Raw genomic sequence first — 16897 nt, 5'->3', positions numbered from 1 at the left:
TTTCTTCCTGTTGAGAGAATTCTTTATGTATTCTAGATGTAGTCCTTTGTCATGAGTGAGGTTTGCAAATATTTTCTCCCAGCCAATAGCTTGTCTTTTCAATGTCATGACAGTGTATTTCGCAGAGCAAATTTTAAACTTTTTGATGAAATCTGATTTTTTATCTGTTTATGGATGGTTCTTTTCTTTTTCTTTTTTTTAAAATTAAAGTTTACAGGGGTGACAATTTTTAGCAAAGGTACGAAGGTTTCAGGTGAACAATTCTAAAACCCATCATCTATGTCACATTGTGTGCTCACCGCCCTGGGTGGTTCTTTTCATGTCAACACTAAGAACGTTTCACCTAACCCACGCCATTTCTCCTGAAAGTCTTAGTTTCATGACGTACATTTAGATCTATGGGCCATTTTGAGTTAACCTTTGTATAATCATGCCCCAAATATCGACGTTTTGGTCAATGACAGACGGCATATATGACGGTGGTCCCATAAGAGTATAACAGAACTGAAAATTCCTACCGCCCAGTGATATTATAGATGTTGTAACGTCGTAGCGAAACACATTACTCATGTTTTTGTGGTGATGCTGGTGTAAACTGTTCACACACACAAAAAGTCTTTCAAAATGGGTGGCCACGAGCATTTATTTGAGACTAAAAATGAATAGCTATTCGGGCCACACTGGTTCAGGCAGAAGCATAGATAGTGTTCCGATGAGGACACACAGGTGAGGGGTGTTGGGAAGGGGAATGACATCCACAGGAGGCACTGCCATTGGCATATCTGCTTTCTTGTCATTCTTGCCAACAGTTCCTTTGGGGCACGAGGATGCCCAGGCCCCACCCGAAGATTGTTTTGCCCTGTTTTGCCCTGTTCTAACACCCCCGAGGCCTGAGGTGTGAGACATGCCAGGTGGGTCCTCTGAGAGGCAGCTCCCACTTCACTTTTAAAAAAATATGTATATTTTAAAATATATTTAAAAATACATATATATTTTTAATATATATAATTTTAATTTTATTGGGGAATGTTGGGGAACAGTGTGTTTCTCCAGGGCTCATCAGCTCCAAGTCGTTGTCCCTCGGTCTAGTTGTGGAGGGTGCAGCTCAGCTCCAAGTCCAGTCGCTGTTTCCAGCAACCCTGCCACCAAGAGCTCGTGCTCTAACCAACTGAGCCACCCGGCCGCCCCTCCCACTCTGCTTTAATGTGGCTCCTTTATACTTGCTTTTTGACAAGACAAACCCGAGCCGCCTGTGGTATAAGAGTGCAGCACATATTACCGCAGAGTAATGCACAGGGCGTAGTACTTGAGGATGGTGATAAACGACCACATTATTGGTTCATGTGTCTACTACACTGCACTTCTGTGCAGTCCTCTCGAGTGGACTATTGCTACTTTAAGAAAAAGATTCGCTGTAAAACAGTAGCTGAGCTATGCCGGCAGCAGCCACACACATCTCATGTTTAAGAATTTCTTGATTGAATCATGTTCCTTGTACTTGATTTAATCTCGTGTCGTTGGGTTCACCATGGCCCATCAGGTTTGCACAAAGATGAAATCACCTAACAACACATTTCTCAGGATGTATCCCCATCGCTAAGTGATACGTGACTGTGTAAGATGTAGGGCTTAGGTCCGGGTTCATTTCCTTTGCATACAGATGACCATTGAAAAAACCATCAACCTGTTTTCTGCATCCATGAGCTTGCTTTTCTTTTCTTTTCTTCCTTCCTCCCTCCCTCCCTCCCTCCCTCCCTCCCTCCCTCCCTCCCTCCCTTCCTTCCTCTCTCCCTCCCTCCCTCCCTCCCTCCCTCCCCCCTCCCTCCCTCCCCCCTCCCTCCCCCCTCCCTCCCTCCCTCCCTTCCTTCCTTCCTTCCTTCCTCTCTCCCTCCCTCCCTCCCCCCTCCCTCCCCCCCTCCCCCCCTCCCTCCCTCCCTCCCTCCCTCCTCCCTCCCTCCCCCTCCCTCCCCCCTCCCTCCCTCCCTCCCTCCCTCCCCCCTCCCTCCCTCCCTCCCCCCTCCCTCCCTCCCTCCCTCCCCCCTCCCTCCCTCCCTCCCTCCCCCCTCCCTCCCTCCCTCCCTCCCTCCCTTCCTTCCTTCCTTCCTTCCTCTCTCCCTCCCTTCCTTCCTCCCTCCCTCCCTTCCTTCCTTCCTCCCTCCCTCCCTCCCCCCTCCCTCCCTCCCTCCCTCCCCCCTCCCTCCCTCCCTCCCTCCCTCCCTCCCTCCCTTCCTTCCGATTCCATATATACGAGGTCGTACAGTATTTGTCTTAGCATAATGTCCTTAAGGTTTATCCATGTTGTCGCAGATGGCAAGATTTCATTCTTTTTTTTGGTTGAGTAATACTCCATTGTATATATGTACCACATCTTCTTTATCCAATCATCTATTGATGGGCTCTTAGGTTGTTTCCATGTCTTGGCCACTGTAAATAACACTGCAATGAACATGAGGAGGCATGTCTTTCTTTGAATTAGTGGGGTGTTTTCTTCAAATAAATACACAGAAGTGGGATTGCTGGATCATCTGGTAGTTCTACTTTTAATGTTTGAGGACCCTCCATACTGTTTTTTTCATAGTGGCTGTGCAAATTTATATTCCCTCCAACAGGGCACCAGGGTTCCCTTCTCTCCACATCCTCACCAACACTTACTTCTTGTCTTTTTTATAATAGTCACTTTAACAGGTGTGAGGTGGTATCTCGTGGTTTCAATCTGCATTTCCATGATGATTAATGTCGTTGAGCATCTCTTCATGTACCTGTTGGCCAACTGTAAGTCTTTGGAAAAATGTCTATTCAGGCTGCCAAACGTAAACAAAAGTCAGCTAGTTTTTCTGTCACCCAAAGGGATTCACTTGAGAAAAAGGCTTGCAGCCTTGAATGGGCAGCCAAAGAGAGGAAGCAATGGAGGAAGCACTGTATAGAGAGGAAGAGGAAATTCATGGGAGGGGCTGTCACAACCCTAGAGCGCTGTTGTAAACATGGAGTTCTCCCTATATCGCTCTCATGACGACAGAATGTGAAAACTCCTCCTGACTCCCCTGTAGGTTCAAGTATCACGGATTTTGACAACCTGGGATGGCCGGTTAGCTCAGTTGGTTAGAGCATGGTGCTGACAAATTTCGACAGCCTCTTTTGCCCATATTTTAATTGGATTTTTTGTTTTGTTTTGTTTTGCTATCGAGTTGTATGAATTCTTTATATATTTTGGATATTAGCCCCTTATCAGATATATGATTTGCAAATATCTTCTCCCATTTAGTACATTGCCTTTTCATTTTGTGAATGGTTTCCTTTGCTGTGCAGAAGCTTTTTGGTTCGATGTAGTCCCACTTATTTATTTTTGCTTTTGTTGCTTCTGCTTTGGATGTCAGATTGAAAAAAATCATCACCACGTCCAAAGTCAAGAAGTTTACTGCCTATGATTTCTTCTAGAAGTTTTATGGGTTCAGGTCTTATGTTCAAGTCTTTAATCCATTTTGAGTTAATTTGTTTTGTGTGTGGTGTAAGATAATGATCCAGTTTCATTCTTTTGCGTTGTGGTTGCCCAATTTTCCCAACATTTATTAAAGAGATTGTGCTTTCCCCATTGCATATTTTTTGCTCCTATGTCATATATGTATAATTTATTTCCGGGTTCTCTATTCTGCTCCACTTATCTATTTTTATGCCAATACTGTATTGTTTTAATTACTATAGCTTTGTAATATAGTTTAAAGGCTGTGATGCCTGCAGCTTTGTTACTCTTTCTCAAGATTGCTTTAGATACTTGGGTCTTTTGTGGTTTCATACAAATTTTAGGATTGTTTTATTTCTGTAAAAAAAATATACCATTGGAAATTTGATAGGGATTGCATTGAATCTGTAGATTGATTTGCATAGTATGGACATTAAACAATATTAATTATTCCAATCCATGAGCACAGAATATCTTTGTTTGTGTCTTCTACAATTTTTTTTTCATTAATGTCTTGTAGTTTTCAATATACAGGTCTTTCACCTCCTTGAATAAATTTATTCCTAGGTATTTTATTTTTTGATGCAATTGTAAATGAGATGGTTTTCTTAATTTCTTTCTGGTAGTTCATTATTAATGTAAAGAAATGGAGACTTTTGTGTATAGAGTTTGTATGCTGCAACTTTACTGAATTTATTATTTCTAACAGTTTTTTGATGGAGTCTTTAGGGATATATATATATATGTAGATATATAGATATAGATATATAGAATGTCATCTGCAAGTAGTGAGTTTTACTTCTTCTTTTCCAATCTGGAAGACTTTTCTTTTTCTTGTCTAATTGCTCTGGCTAGGATTTCCAATACTGTGTTGAATGAAACTGGCAAGAGTAACCATCCTTGTCTTGTTCCTGATCTTAGAGGAAAAGCTTTCAGCTCCCCTTGGGAAGCTATGCACCGACGCCAGCACCCAGTCCACCCTTCAAAGCAATTTTGGAACTCTTTTTCTGGAATGGCCATCAGAACTGTCATCATATTACCCTTGATGTCCTGAATGCCACCAAAATGTCTTCCTTTCAATATTTTCTTTACCTTTGGGTAAAGAAAGAAATCATTGGGGACCAATCAGGTGAGTAGGGAGGGTGTTCAATACAGTTATTTGTTTACTGGCTAAAAACTCCCTCACAGACAGTGCTGTGTGAGCTGCTGCATTGTTGTGATGCAAGAGCTATGAATTGTTGGTGAAAAGTTCAGGTCGTCTTTTTCACGAAGACTTTTCAGCACTTCCAAGTAGTAAACTTGGTTAACTGTTTGTCCAGTTGGTACAAATTCATAATGGATAATCCCTCTGGTAGCAAAAAAGGTTAGCAACATCGGTGCAACAAGTTCGTGAACTTAATTGTCAGACCTCATATGATCTTTTTAATTTACTGTTGAATTCAGTTTGCTAATATTTTGTTGAGGATATTTGCATCTATGTTCCTCAGGGATGTTGGCCTGTAATTTTTGTGCATGGCTCCTTGTCAGGTTTGGTATCAGGGTAATGGTGGTCTAATGAAATATGCTGAGAAGAGCTCCACCTCGTATTTTTTTGGAAGAGTTTGAGAAAGATAAGTATTAATTCTTCTTTGATTTTTGGTAGAAGACACCAGTGAAGCCACCTGGTCCTTGACTTTTGTTTTGCGAGAGGGTTTTTCTTTTCTTTTTTTTATTACTGACTCAATCTCCTAGTAATCAGTCTGTCCAGATTCTCTATTTCATCATGATTCATTATATTTGAGTTATTGCCAGATTACTTTCCAAAAAGACTATAGCAATTCCCATTACCTTTCCCCCACATGTTCACCAGCATATCCAATATCCTTTAAAACTTTTGCCAAACCAACAGGCAATAAGTAACACTTCATTTCTTTTGTTCTTTTACTCAATTTCTAATGGAGTTAAGACTCTACACATTTATTAGCCATTTGATTTCCTCTCCTGTGAATTCTCTTCAGATATTTGCTCATTTCCCCACATTGGCTTTTGTCTTTTTCTTATCAATACATAAAAACTCTTCATATGTTAAGGTCCTTAACCTTTCCTCTCTCTCGTGTTGCAAATGTTTCTTCCTAAACTTTCTGGCTGCTGCCTCTGTTTATATATCTGAATTTGGGGTTGGTGGGCAGGCTGTCCATGCAGTGACAGGAGGTGGCCTTGGCCCCAGCCCACCTCTGTGTCTGCCATCACCTTACTGGTTTTGTACTTTCCCCAAAATGGTTTTCCATGTTTGTACTTAGTTTGTTCCTGAGCACCTTCGGGTTTGACATCTTTTTTTCCATTGTGCTTCTCCTCGGTGGTTATGGGCATGAGGAATGGAACCTTGTGCATTAGACGCCAAGACCTAGGGTCTCCTCCCGGCAGACCCTCCCAGCCCTCACCCACCTGGACTGACCCGAAGGACTGTGTGGGGTGGACACACTTGCTGAATCAGCCCCAGACCCTAGACTGCAGGGTCCCCATGAGAGGCCAGGTGAGGGGCAGGGGCAGATTACGGAACTTGTGGCTTGTCCTGAGGTTAGGATTGCAGGTGACACAGCAAATGCGCCCTCTGAGTGCAGAGTGTGCCAGTGGGTGGGTCACATTGGAGAGTACTCTGTCTGCAAGGGCCTGCAGAGGTTTTTGTCCACAGAAATTCTGGCGACATCACACAGAGTCCAGGCCTGAGAAGTGGTGGAGATACGTCCAGTCTTAGGAACTGAGAAGGCGCAGAGGATGATTGAGTCACATGCGACTTTGCGACAGGTGACTTAACAAATGAAAGCATGCAGAGGCATGTGGTGTTTAATCTGAAGCCCTAAATATTTATCTATTCAAGTTTGCACCAAAGCCTCTGCTTCTCCATCTGGGGTGCCCGGGGGACAACTGGAGATGCAGGGCTCTGCCCCCCAAGCTGGCACACCCACCCCAGGAAGGGCTGCTTGCTCCCAGGTCCCGGGTCACCCTCCAGGCCTCCTCCCACATCCCTAGCCCTTGGTGGCCTTGGACATGCCACCAGCTGTTCCATCCCCCGGCCACTGGGCCAGGAGCTACCAGGGCAGCCAGGCCTGGCTGTGCCCAGCAGCAGCTTGGCCACTGGGGCGAGGGGCAGCAATGGGCATATCTGGGAAAGACTGAAGCTAAGGGAAGCCAGCTGGTCCTGGATCACTTCCTGGCATACTGCTGTGACCACACTGCTGACCACATGTGGAGAATAACCTGAAGGTGTGAGTGGTTGTTGGGGGAGGAGCAGAGGTGGCAAGGGAAGGCTGTCTCCACTGACCCTGCTGGGCCCTCTCCCAGAATGACACCCCACTTCCGTGCAGCCTTCTCAGGGAACAGCTCTTCTCCATCCTGCACTTCCAGGCCGTTCTGGCACCCTGCGGACCCCGACCCGACCTTCTCATGGACTGTGCCCTTGGCAGGGATGGTCTAGTAGCCCCAGCACCCTCAGTGCAGGCCGAGGTGTGTAGGCGGCCACCAGAGCACAGTCCTCAGAACCGCAGGCCCCGAGTGGTAACCGATGGCGCTGAGAGAGGAGACCCGGGGCCACCGCAGCGGAGGGTCAGGTTTAATGGTCACTCTAAGGATATCGTACATTGTTCAGAGCCCGGCACACGCCTGCGCCCCTCACTCAGCTGAGGGCACAGCCAGGTGCCCTCAGACCCAGGCTCTGCAAAGGGGGGCCTGCCCCCGAGCCCCAACTATATACACGAGAACCCGCCCCACTGGACCCAGGCAAGGCTGAAAGCCCACAGTCGGCAGCTGCCCGTCCCTGGGGCCTGGGACGCGGCCCCGACCCCCACCGCAGGGTGCCCGGGGTGCCCGGCCCGCGGCCCGCCAAGCCTCCTGCCCCGGCCCGGGAGAGGCCCCCAGACGTGGCTGCACAAGCTGAGCTGCACAGCGGCGAGGAGCGGCGGGCGCGGGAGCGCGGGGAGAGGCCGCCCGGCGCAGACAGGGGACCGCGCCCTCCCGCCGCAGCGCGGCCGAGGCCGAGCTCAGGACAAGCGGGACGAGGAGCGCGAGCGCGCCGCCCAGGGACTGGGCCAGGGTCGCCCCGTGCTGGTGATCGATTCGGCGGGGCGGCCGGACCGGGGCGGGGCCCGGCGGGCGGGTCACCTAGCGAACCAGGAACGAGCACTGCACGAGTTAACAAGGAGGCTGCAGAAAATTGCACTTATGTCTGCGACCGCCGGGGGAGCCGCGCAGCCGGCGCTCGCGCGGGCGTCGGGCCGAGGGCGGCGCTCCCCTGGCCGGGCTGAGGACCAGACCCGGCGCGAACCTGAGCGGGTGAGGCCTCCCTGAAGTGGCCGTGACGACCAGGACTCACGCGGTCGGGCACGCCGCGGCCCAGCCCCTGTCGCCGGAGGACGTGGCCGGGCGGTGGCCCTGCCCTCACAGAACGTCCTCGAAGTCCAGCAGCTTCGAGTGCTGGCGGCTCTTCCACAGGCGGTACAGGCGGAAGTCGAAGTAGGTCTCGATCATCTGCTTCCCTGGGGACGAGGGGCGGGGCTCAGGGCAGGGCGGGGCCAAGGTAGAGCTAGGGCGAGCGAGGGGCGGGGCCAGGACGAGCGGGGCGGGGTCCGGGGTGGGGCTAGCTGGGGTAGGGCGGGGCCGGGGTGGGGCTGGGTCCAGCACAGGGCTGCAGGGGGTGGGGCCGCAGGGACAGGTGGAGTCGGATTCGGGCTCAGTGACACGTGACAAGTCAATCCGCTGCCTCCTGGACCTCACCCGGACACCTGGGAACCAGTTTGACAAACTCACCTTGGGCCGAAAGCTCCAGAGGCGACTCAAAGGTGACCCTGTAAGGGGTCATGAGGGTCCTGAGGTTCTGGAACAGCTGAAAGGAGGGGGCGGGGCCAAGAGTTACGAGGAAGGGAGGGGGTTGGGGGTTATCAGGGGTGGGGGGGCAGGATTGCCCCCAGAACTGTCTGGGCTCAGTACAGGGGTTTCTCTGGAGGATCAAAGGAAGAAGAAAAGGGAATCTGAGGAGAAATGGGGGGTTCTGTCAACTCTTCATGAATCTGGGGTCTGCAGAAGCCTGGGGTGGGGTTCGGGGGTCACTGTACCTTCTCCCCGTTGGGGTTCCCCAGAATGTAGCAGCCCATGATGTGGATGACGTTTGGCTCTGGGTTCATTTTGCTCATCAAACGGCTCAACCGCTTCCAGAAGCTGTTGGGGGAGGGACGAGTCACAGGTGGCCTCCAATCCAGGCCACCAGGTGTGAGGAGGGGTGGGCCAGGGCCTAGGGCCCAGCTCAAGAAACAAGAACACCATGGGGAGGGGGGTGTGGGTATGGGGGGGGGCAGCAGATGCTGCCTGCAGCCCCACGGCCAACCCTGTCCGCTCACTGGATCATGTCCTCTTCCTTCTCCACTTTGGCAAAGGTGGCCACCTTGTTCTTGAGCAGGTACAAGTGTCCTGGGCCGCCCTGTTAGATAATGTGGAGGGCTGGGCGGGCTGCACACTGGTGTCCAGCCACTGCGCCCCTGTAGTGCGCATGCGCACGCCCACGCAGCCGGTTCCTCAGCCCGCCCATCCCCAGGCGGGAAGGCGCTTAGCCCTACCTGGCAGAATATCAGCATCTTCCAGATCTTGGCACCCTTGTGATAAATGTTCAGCTTCTTCTCTATCTCCTCTGGGGGGGCAGGGGTGTGAGCGCTGCCCCCAGCCTGTGTGCGCACCCCCAGCCCCACCCCAGAAGATGGTGGGAATGGAGGGCACATACCTAGGATGTCCTCGAAGGTCGCGTGCTCATGGTCCTGGGACAGACACAGGCCACACCTGAATCAGAGCCCCTCTCAGGCGGCACCCCCACCCGACACTGGGGGACACGGAGGGGGCTGGGCGGGCACTCACGTAGAGGATGGGGATGATGGAGGGGTCATCCCTGCGGATGATGGTGGGGATGTACTCAGCTTTGGGCACCTTTGAGGAGATGAGCTGCGGACAACATCAGGAGATGCTCAGGGACAGCCGGGCCACCTCAGAGCCGAGGGGCAGTGGAAGCCCCTGTGAGGTCAACCCCCCCTCTACGCTGGGCAGCCCACAGTAGAGGCCGGTGAGACCTCCCCTCAGGCAGCCCACAGTGGCTACCTCATTCCCAGGCAGCGGACAATTGGGCTCCTGGAGGAAAAAGGACCCCCCCCTCCCCATGACTGGCTGGAGAAGCACTGGGGTGGCCAGGTCTCACCATGACCTTAGGCGGCACGAATCCCTCAGTGTCACAAGCCACAGCCTCCAGGCCCTTCTCGGTCTCCCAGTCCAGGTCCTCGAAAGCCTCGCCCAAGGTGCAGTGCGAGCTCTGCAGGTCACTACCTGAGGGGCAGGGTGGGTAATCAGGGCTGCAGACCATCAGCTGCACCTCCAGTCCGGGACACCGCCCCCAGAGATGGGTGGTGGACAGAGCTGGCAAGCCACGTCCTAGAGGCCAGCGAGGAAACCCGGGGGCGGGGTGGGGGCGGCGTGAGGGAGTGGAGCCAGATCACCACCAGCCCGGCAAGACTGGCTCCTGCCACCAGCCAGGAACTGCCTGACTGGGAAAGCCAGTGGACCCCAGTGTAAGGCCAGGTGGGAGCCAGGGTGTACGTGCCAGCCCCAGCCAGGTGTGCCTGGTGCCCTGGACCAAGGAAGAGCTGAGCATTGCGGCCCCGTGCCCCTTAGGTCTCCTGGAGAGGGGGCAACACTCAGGCCACCGCAGCGAGCAGAGCCCGACAGGTGCCGATGCCCAGCACCACCGCAGCTGTTTGTTAGTTAACCCTGCCCACAAGGTCTGAGGTGCCAGGGCGCTCTAGTTTACCTAGGCGGATAGGCTAAGGCTCAGAGAGCAGAAGCGCAGAAGCTTAGCTGGCCTGGCAGGGGGCCCGCCCTGCGGAGCGCGAGGCGGCCCTAGGGGAGCTTCTGGGAAAGGTAGACTGGCCTTCGCAGGGCACCTACTGTCTCGGGAGTCGTGGGAAGTGTCGGCTTTCATGGGGGTGGGGTCGCTCCAGGACCGGCTGAAGCTCCGCTCGCGCCGCTCTGCGAACGCTGCAGTGAGTGAAAAACCCGCATTAGCGGGCAGGGGCGGGGCCCAACCTGGAGGCGGAGCCTGAGAGGGCCGGGGCCTGCGTGAAGGTGGAGCTTGGGAGGGGCAGGGCCGAGTGAAGGTGGGGCCTGTGGGCGGGGCCGGGGAGGGGCAGGTGACTAGAAGTAGACTACACCGATGGTGGAGTTGGCTCTGGGGCAGGATTTGGGAAAGCTAAATAGAGGCAGAGTCTGGGAGTTTCCGGCTGGGGCAATTAGAGGACGCCAATGTGGGATGGGTGGGGCTGGGAGTGGTGGGGTTTTGGGGGGCTACGGCTGGAGTCTGGGGTAGGGCTAGGGATGTGGTCGGGGCGGGGCTAGGTCTAGGGGTGCTTGGGCAGGACTAGGGGCGGAGCCAGTGGGGACAGGAGGCTGTGGGCCGAGTGGCGGTGCCAAGGGCAGGGCTGGGCGGCAGGGCTGGACCTGGGGCCTGGGTGCTGGGGTGAGGCTGGGCGTCAGGGCGGGGCTGAGGTCAGTCTGTGCCTTGCGATGGGGCTAGGGTCAGAAGTCGCCAGCGGGGCTGCAGCTGGGGCCGGGGCGGGGCCTTCGGGGTATTCCCCTGCGCAGCGAGCAGCCACGAAGCCGGGCCGGCCAAGAGCAGCCCCCCGCTCTGCCCCGTCCACCCCGCCCCCTTACTCTGGGCCTTCACCCGCCGGCTGCCGACCATGCGCAGGTGTTTGCGGAAGTTCCTGGGGAAGGAAGCGCGGGGGCTGGTGAGGGCTGCAAGAGGGGGTGGGCGGCGGCCCGTCCCCCACGCCCCCCACCCTGCCACTGCCCCTGACATAGTCCGAGGCTCTGCCCTTTCCCCTTTCAGTGAGGTATGACCTCCCAGTGCCCCTAAACTCCCCCATTTGCCCTCCTCCCACCCAGAGGCAAATCCCATCCAGTCCCTCTCCTACTGAGACCCATCCAGGTGCCAGGACAAAGGCACAAAGATCAAGCCTCTCTTGCCGCCCCACCTTCCCTCCCAGAACCGATCCCTTGGTGACCCTGTACCTTCAGGCACCCCACCTCCATTGCACACCCTTCCATTCCCTCCTTGGCCAGGTTCACTCTGAACCCCACCAGCCTCCCTCCCCAAGTGGTCAAGGTCTCCTGCATCCTGTGCCCAGCTGGGCAGTGCAACCATCTGCACCACCCCCAGGGAGGTTTGGGGCCTTCAAGACGCACCCGCCCCACTATGTCTCGGGGCCACCTCAGAGGCCGGTCTTCTTTGCCCACAAACTTTGTGCCCTGACAAGGCCCAATGTCCAAGATGGACAGACAAACTTCCTGGACACATCTGTGAGGTGGTGATGGGTAAGGGTAGGCCTTGCCGCTGACCCCACAGCTCTGGGCTTTAAGGGCCAGAGAGACACAGGTGGGCCAGCTGGCTGCAATTCAACTGTCAATGTGCCCCCAAAACATAGGCCTGGGTGGTCCAGGCCACATGACCTCTCCTGCCTGCTGCGTCCCCAGAGCAGGGCCAGGCCAGTGGTCGCCACGGCCCTTACCCCATCTGGTCTGCGGGGGCCGGGCAGGCCCCGGCCAGACCAGCACAGACAAGAGACGGACCGTGGTGGCGAGTGGCTGGCAGGCCCTACCTCTGGATTACAGACGCGGAATCATTCTCCCGTTTCCGTCGCTTCCTCTCCGCGTAGCCCCTGAACACCCTGGGAAACCGCAGGGAGTCAGCACTGCCCTTGGTCGCAGGCAGAGGGACAGAGACAGGGGACAGAGGTGCAAGCACAGGGACCGCTGGGGCATCCAGGGCGCCGGGCCAGGCAGAGGGGTCTTGGCCTGCCTCGCCCGGCTCCCTGCAGGCCCACTGTGACCTCGGTGCCTGCTGGGACACAGTACCCCCTCAGTCAAGGCCCAGGTCCTCGGCCTGCCCAAACCTATTTGGGGGAGGGTGGGTCCCCCAGGGACAACCACGTGCTCTTGGCTGGAGGTCCCACAGGGTACTTACGAGATGCTGGAGTCATGGCCAGAAGGGGCAGCGTAAGAGAGAAGACACAGTAAGCCTCCACCCCTCAGCTCCCGGCACCCTGCTGTTAGTGCCCTCTTTATCCTTGACTCAGGGTTCCTCACTAGTACCCCAGGCACCAGCAAGGTGCTGGCTACACTGTGAGCCAGCCCCGGAAAGGGTGGCGGACACTGCAGTCACCGCAGCCCATGCCGCCAGGCGCTATCTGACTGCCCTGCCAGCCCTGGGACCAGCAGCAGAGACGGCGGCCCCCAGGCAGCCCTAGGGCAGGGGTGGGCCCCCCAGGATAGCATTTGAGGGCGGAGCCTCTTCGATGTGGGGGACACTGCAGCAAAGGATGCCTTCCTGGAAGGAACCCCACGTGTGTGTCACAGGTGAAGGGCAGACCCCCGGGGCCCCTAAGTTGTGGTCACTCGTGGTATACATGGAACACAAGTAGCCTGCTGTCTGGGGCGTGTGTGATGGCAGGGCTGGGGGACATGGGCCCAGAAGGACCACCCCCACTGGTGATTGTCAGCTACAGCCCCAGGCCGGTACCGTGGACAGGACAGAGAAACCGTGAGTGATGGTGGAGGGCTGAGAGGGTGGGGGCAGGGCAGTGGGGCCAGAAAAGCCACCAGTCCTGCCTCCTTTCAGACTGACACCACTTCTGGGCATGTGCGGCTGCTCAGAAATGGCCACCCAGGTGCGCACAGAGGCAGGAGAGGGTGTGGCCCGGGGCCCTGCAGGGGGGCACACGACTCACGCTTGCATAGTTGTGGTTGCTGCCTGGAAGCTGAAGAGGTTTTCCTTGGGGAACCATGTGCGGATGGGGGTGTCATCTGGAAGAGACGAAGAGCAGAGACCAGGGTGGCTTGGGGGTTGCTGAAGCCTTTACCCCCAGCTGGTGGGGAGGGACGCTTCTGCTGCAGCCAGTAGAGGGCCTGAGGCAGCATGTGCCCACTCAGCTGCCTGGCCAGCAGCTCAGCCGCTGTGGGATGCTTTGACTGTGCTTTTGCTTAGCTCTCCCTTTGGTTGCCCACAGTCGAGGAGCGTTCCTTTGAAAGTACAGCCTGTCCCCAGGGAAAGGATTCACTTTGTCTCTCTTTGGGCAGGAGGCGCAGGGCGGGGACAATGGCTGCAACTCCTCCTGGGGACTCAGGGGCCTTCTCTGCAGCCAGACCCCCTCCGCCAGACCCTTCCAGGAGGGTGAGGTGGACACCCTTGTGCTGAGAGCTATCCCTTCCCAGGGAGGGGGAGACGGAGTTGGCTGGACCTGCTCAGCAGGACCCTGCCCCGACCCCTCGCCCATGTCCGTCAGTGGCGCGTGAGGTCATGGTGAGCTGCCTGCACCCCAGGTATGCCCAGTGCCCAGGCAGGTGGCGGACTTGGGAGCCAGGAGGTGTCCTGGGAGGACATGGCTGCTCAGCTAGTTAGAAGGCTGCTCTTGAGAGGTGACCTCAGAGCCAGGAGGCATGGGGCTGCCTGAGTGTCCCAGGGAGCCCTCTTCCAGACACAGCAGGTCTCTGGGCCGTCCCGGCCACCCACACAGCTCGACAATCCTGGGGAGTGGCCCGCTGGTTGGCCAGGCCCCAAACAGCTGTGTGCCTCATGGGGTAGGTGGGAGCCCTGCTTGGTGGGCCCTGGGGCAGGGACTGCTCCCCAGAACTCCAGAGAGGCAGTCCGCTCTCCCAATCAAGCTATGCTTTCTGCCTGCTTAACCCTCAAGAGCCTCTCGGGCTCCCTCCTCTGGGAAGCACTCTTAGATTGACTTGGTGCTGGAAGGGCCAAAGCCAACCATGGGGCATGGGGCATGGCATGGCGGCAAGACTCTACCTGCATGCGGTGCCCTGGGCACCCTCCAGCTATCCGAGCCTCACCATGGCTGCTGCTGGAAGACCCCAGCAGCAGCACTCCACCCCAGCCTGCCTGTACCATGGACAAGCCCCCTCACCAGACACACGGTCCACGCTGTACATCCTTTCCAGCTTCTTGCGGCGACCGGTAGTCTCGGGCAGAGGGGGCTGGTCCAGCCTGAAGGCCCGGGGGGAGGGGCCGGGGACCAGCTGGGCACAGCCCGGACACTCCTTGGAGCCCTGGTGGCTCCCCACCCAGCTCTGGCAGGGCCTGCTGACATCCTCATGGCTGCCATCCGGGCTGGCACGCAGGGGCTGGCTGTGGTGGTGGGGGTGCCGCTCTGGCTGCCGCCGCCCCTTCACCACGGCCAGCTCAATGACTTCTGCCTCTGGGCTGGACAGCAGGGCCGGCTCCCCAGAGATGGTGTACACACGGGGCTGAGGGCCCTCTCCAGCTGGCTTCCCAATAATAGCCTCCTCTGAGAGGCTGCCCTCGTAGCGGCCGTTGGAGACGAGGGACAGGCGGCGCTTGTTCTGGGGGGCTGGCTGCATCTCAGGGGACCCGTCGTGGCCAGAGTAAGCATCAGCCAGCAGGTGGTCTGGGGAAGAGGTACCAGGTGAAGCTGCAGCCGCAGGCCCTGCCTTCCCAGTGCAGGGTGCTCTGAGGGGCAGAACCCCAGCCCCAATAATGAAACCCTGGTCCCCAATGTCTCTAAGAGGTGCTCCTCCTAGAGGCTCCCACCTCCCTCCTATCTGGGCCCCAAGCCCCTGGTGTGTGCGTGGGGGCAACAGGATGTGCTTGCTACCTGTGGGTAATGGGGCGCAGGAATGAGCAGGCCACCTCCTAGCCTGCCACCGCACTCGTGCCCAGTGCCAACTTCTCCCCTCCCCCCTACCAGCTGGCCCCCAGAGACAGTGGTGCCAACCCTGGGGGTGCCAGGAGGCCTGTTGCCATGCCAACGGCCCAGGCGGGTGGGTGCCATGGTGATGGGTGACTCGGAGCTCCTCCTGGGGCTGTGGGCCAGGGAGGGCAGGAGCCATGAGGAAGCCAGCCCAGCGTGGCAGCTGCCCGCTACCTCACAGCCCCCAAGGCCTACAGTCTGGGCCTGGCCTGGAACGGGATGGTAGGGTTGGGGTGGGGGGCTGCAGATGGGTCCCATCCAGCACTGCCTCGCGTGCCCCTACCTGCACCGTTCCGGTTCTCAGGGTGATTCTGGGACAGGTACTCGCCGAAAGCTCGGGCTGCTCTGAAGGGTGGACAGAGGGGCTGTCAGTGCCCATAGGTCCACCACGGCCTCTCCCAAAGCAGGACCCTGGGGTCCCCATCCCGACCCAGGCCCTAGGCACCAGCGAGGGAGGGGTGGGGGTCAGCCAGGGCAGGCAATCCCATCCCACCCAGAGAGCGCAGGGCTGGCAGGGGGCAGTCCCGGGGACACTTGTGTCCCCGTAGGCCATGGTCAGACTTGCAGCTTTCGGTCCAGCCCTTCACCTGTGTGTATGGGAGGGTCCTGACGTCGGGCAACTGGCCCCCGCAGGCTCAGGGAGGGGAGCCGTGGGGAGGCGGGCGTGGGAGCGGGGAGGGAGACGGCGCAGGGCGCCCGGACCACCGCACTCACCTCACTTTGGCCGCCACAGAGGACATGGCCTCGCTCCTCAGCGCCCTCCTTCGGGAGGCGGCAGCGCCCATGGTCGAGGCGGCGGCGCATCCCCCAGCCTCAGAGCGCACCCCGCGCCCGCCGCCTCCGCTGAAGAAGCCGCACCGCGCCCGGGCTCGGACTCGGGCCCAGGACACGCATGGCCACGCCGGGCCCTCCGCGCGTCCCGCTGCACCGGGAGCCGCGGCCTTGGACCGGGGGCGACGCTCCGCCCACCGCAGCGTCAGGGTCGGGGCGGGGCTGTCTGCCGTGACATCAGGCTAGGGGCGGGGCTCGGCCTCCCACCGTGACGTCAATCCTGGGTCTTAGCTTGGCCAGGCCGACCACTGTGACATCATTACCTGGTGTGGCGGCTCCACCCACAGTGACATCAGGGCCAGAGCAGGGAAACAGGTTAGCAAACACCTGTCTGCAAGGTCGGGGTCTCCTTGCCCCTCGCAGACCCACATCCCCTGTGCTGAGATTTGCAGGGATTGTGGGTCCCAAAGTCACAGAGCCAGCAGTTCTCCCTCCTTTTATACGAAAGGACTCTCGGGGCGCTAGTGATCTGAAATAAAGTGTGGGCGTCCCACATCTTAGGAACGTCTTGTGTGTACCGAGACGGAAGGCATGAGAGATCCAGAGAGGCTCATCCTGGGTTTGGGGGACCCCAGCTCCATCCCAGACCCTGGGTGCCCTCCCTGACTGGCCTGGAGTTGTTGCTCAGGAGTCTCAATCCCAGAAGAGGGTTGCCTGGGACCCTGGGGTACCCACATGGCGACCTCCCAGAGAGGCAGGCAATACCACATCCACCGAGCCTCAGGGATGTGGCCCCTACAGTGGCCAGTGAGGGGGTGCCTGCTCCTCCACTCCAGTCAGGAACTTCTTGGGGTGGCTCTCAGCCAGGGGGACCTCGGCGCAAGGA

At 57.0% G+C, this 16897-nt stretch overlaps 1 protein-coding gene across 11 annotated transcripts; it reads right to left on the bottom strand.

Moving 5' to 3' along the window:
• Positions 1-7025: 7025 nt before the first annotated feature.
• NSMF (NMDA receptor synaptonuclear signaling and neuronal migration factor) lies at positions 7026-16323 on the bottom strand. Of its 11 annotated transcripts, none has more exons than XM_088792930.1 (15): positions 15955-16280; positions 15524-15585; positions 14437-14937; positions 13249-13324; positions 12121-12189; positions 11174-11226; positions 10412-10501; positions 9669-9793; positions 9335-9418; positions 9204-9237; positions 9043-9113; positions 8827-8906; positions 8545-8647; positions 8240-8315; positions 7026-7960 (listed from the first exon to the last, which is right to left on the bottom strand). In XM_088792930.1, the coding sequence occupies exons 1-15, from the start codon at positions 16023-16025 to the stop codon at positions 7653-7655; spliced, it is 1803 nt and encodes a 600-aa protein (XP_088649056.1). In that variant the 5' UTR covers positions 16026-16280; the 3' UTR covers positions 7026-7652. The 11 variants fall into 11 exon arrangements, with proteins under 11 accessions (XP_088649056.1, XP_088649059.1, XP_088649064.1 ...); XM_088792933.1 differs by having other exon boundaries at positions 7026-7968; positions 15955-16256; XM_088792936.1 differs by having other exon boundaries at positions 7822-7960; positions 8240-8277; positions 15955-16277.
• Positions 16324-16897: the final 574 nt, after the last annotated feature.

This window comes from Rhinolophus sinicus, chromosome 16, assembly GCF_057876585.1.
Source record: "Rhinolophus sinicus isolate RSI-liver-muscle chromosome 16, RSI-T2T, whole genome shotgun sequence".
NCBI classification, from domain to species: Eukaryota; Metazoa; Chordata; class Mammalia; order Chiroptera; family Rhinolophidae; genus Rhinolophus; species Rhinolophus sinicus.
The sequence above is the reverse complement of the archived record's forward strand: the minus strand, read 5'-3'. Positions and strand labels throughout refer to the sequence as shown.

Bases quoted from the DNA above. Each gene is read 5' to 3' on its own strand.
- NSMF (XM_088792930.1), bottom strand. From the start codon at position 16,025: ATGGGCGCTGCCGCCTCCCGAAGGAGGGCGCTGAGGAGCGAGGCCATG. The intron at 9,419-9,668 runs GTGAGACCTGGC...TGTTGTCCGCAG, and splicing joins TCGTGCCGCCTAAGGTCATG to CTCATCTCCTCAAAGGTGCC. The intron at 8,316-8,544 runs GTACAGTGACCC...CCCTCCTTTCAG, and splicing joins GGAACCCCAACGGGGAGAAG to CTGTTCCAGAACCTCAGGAC.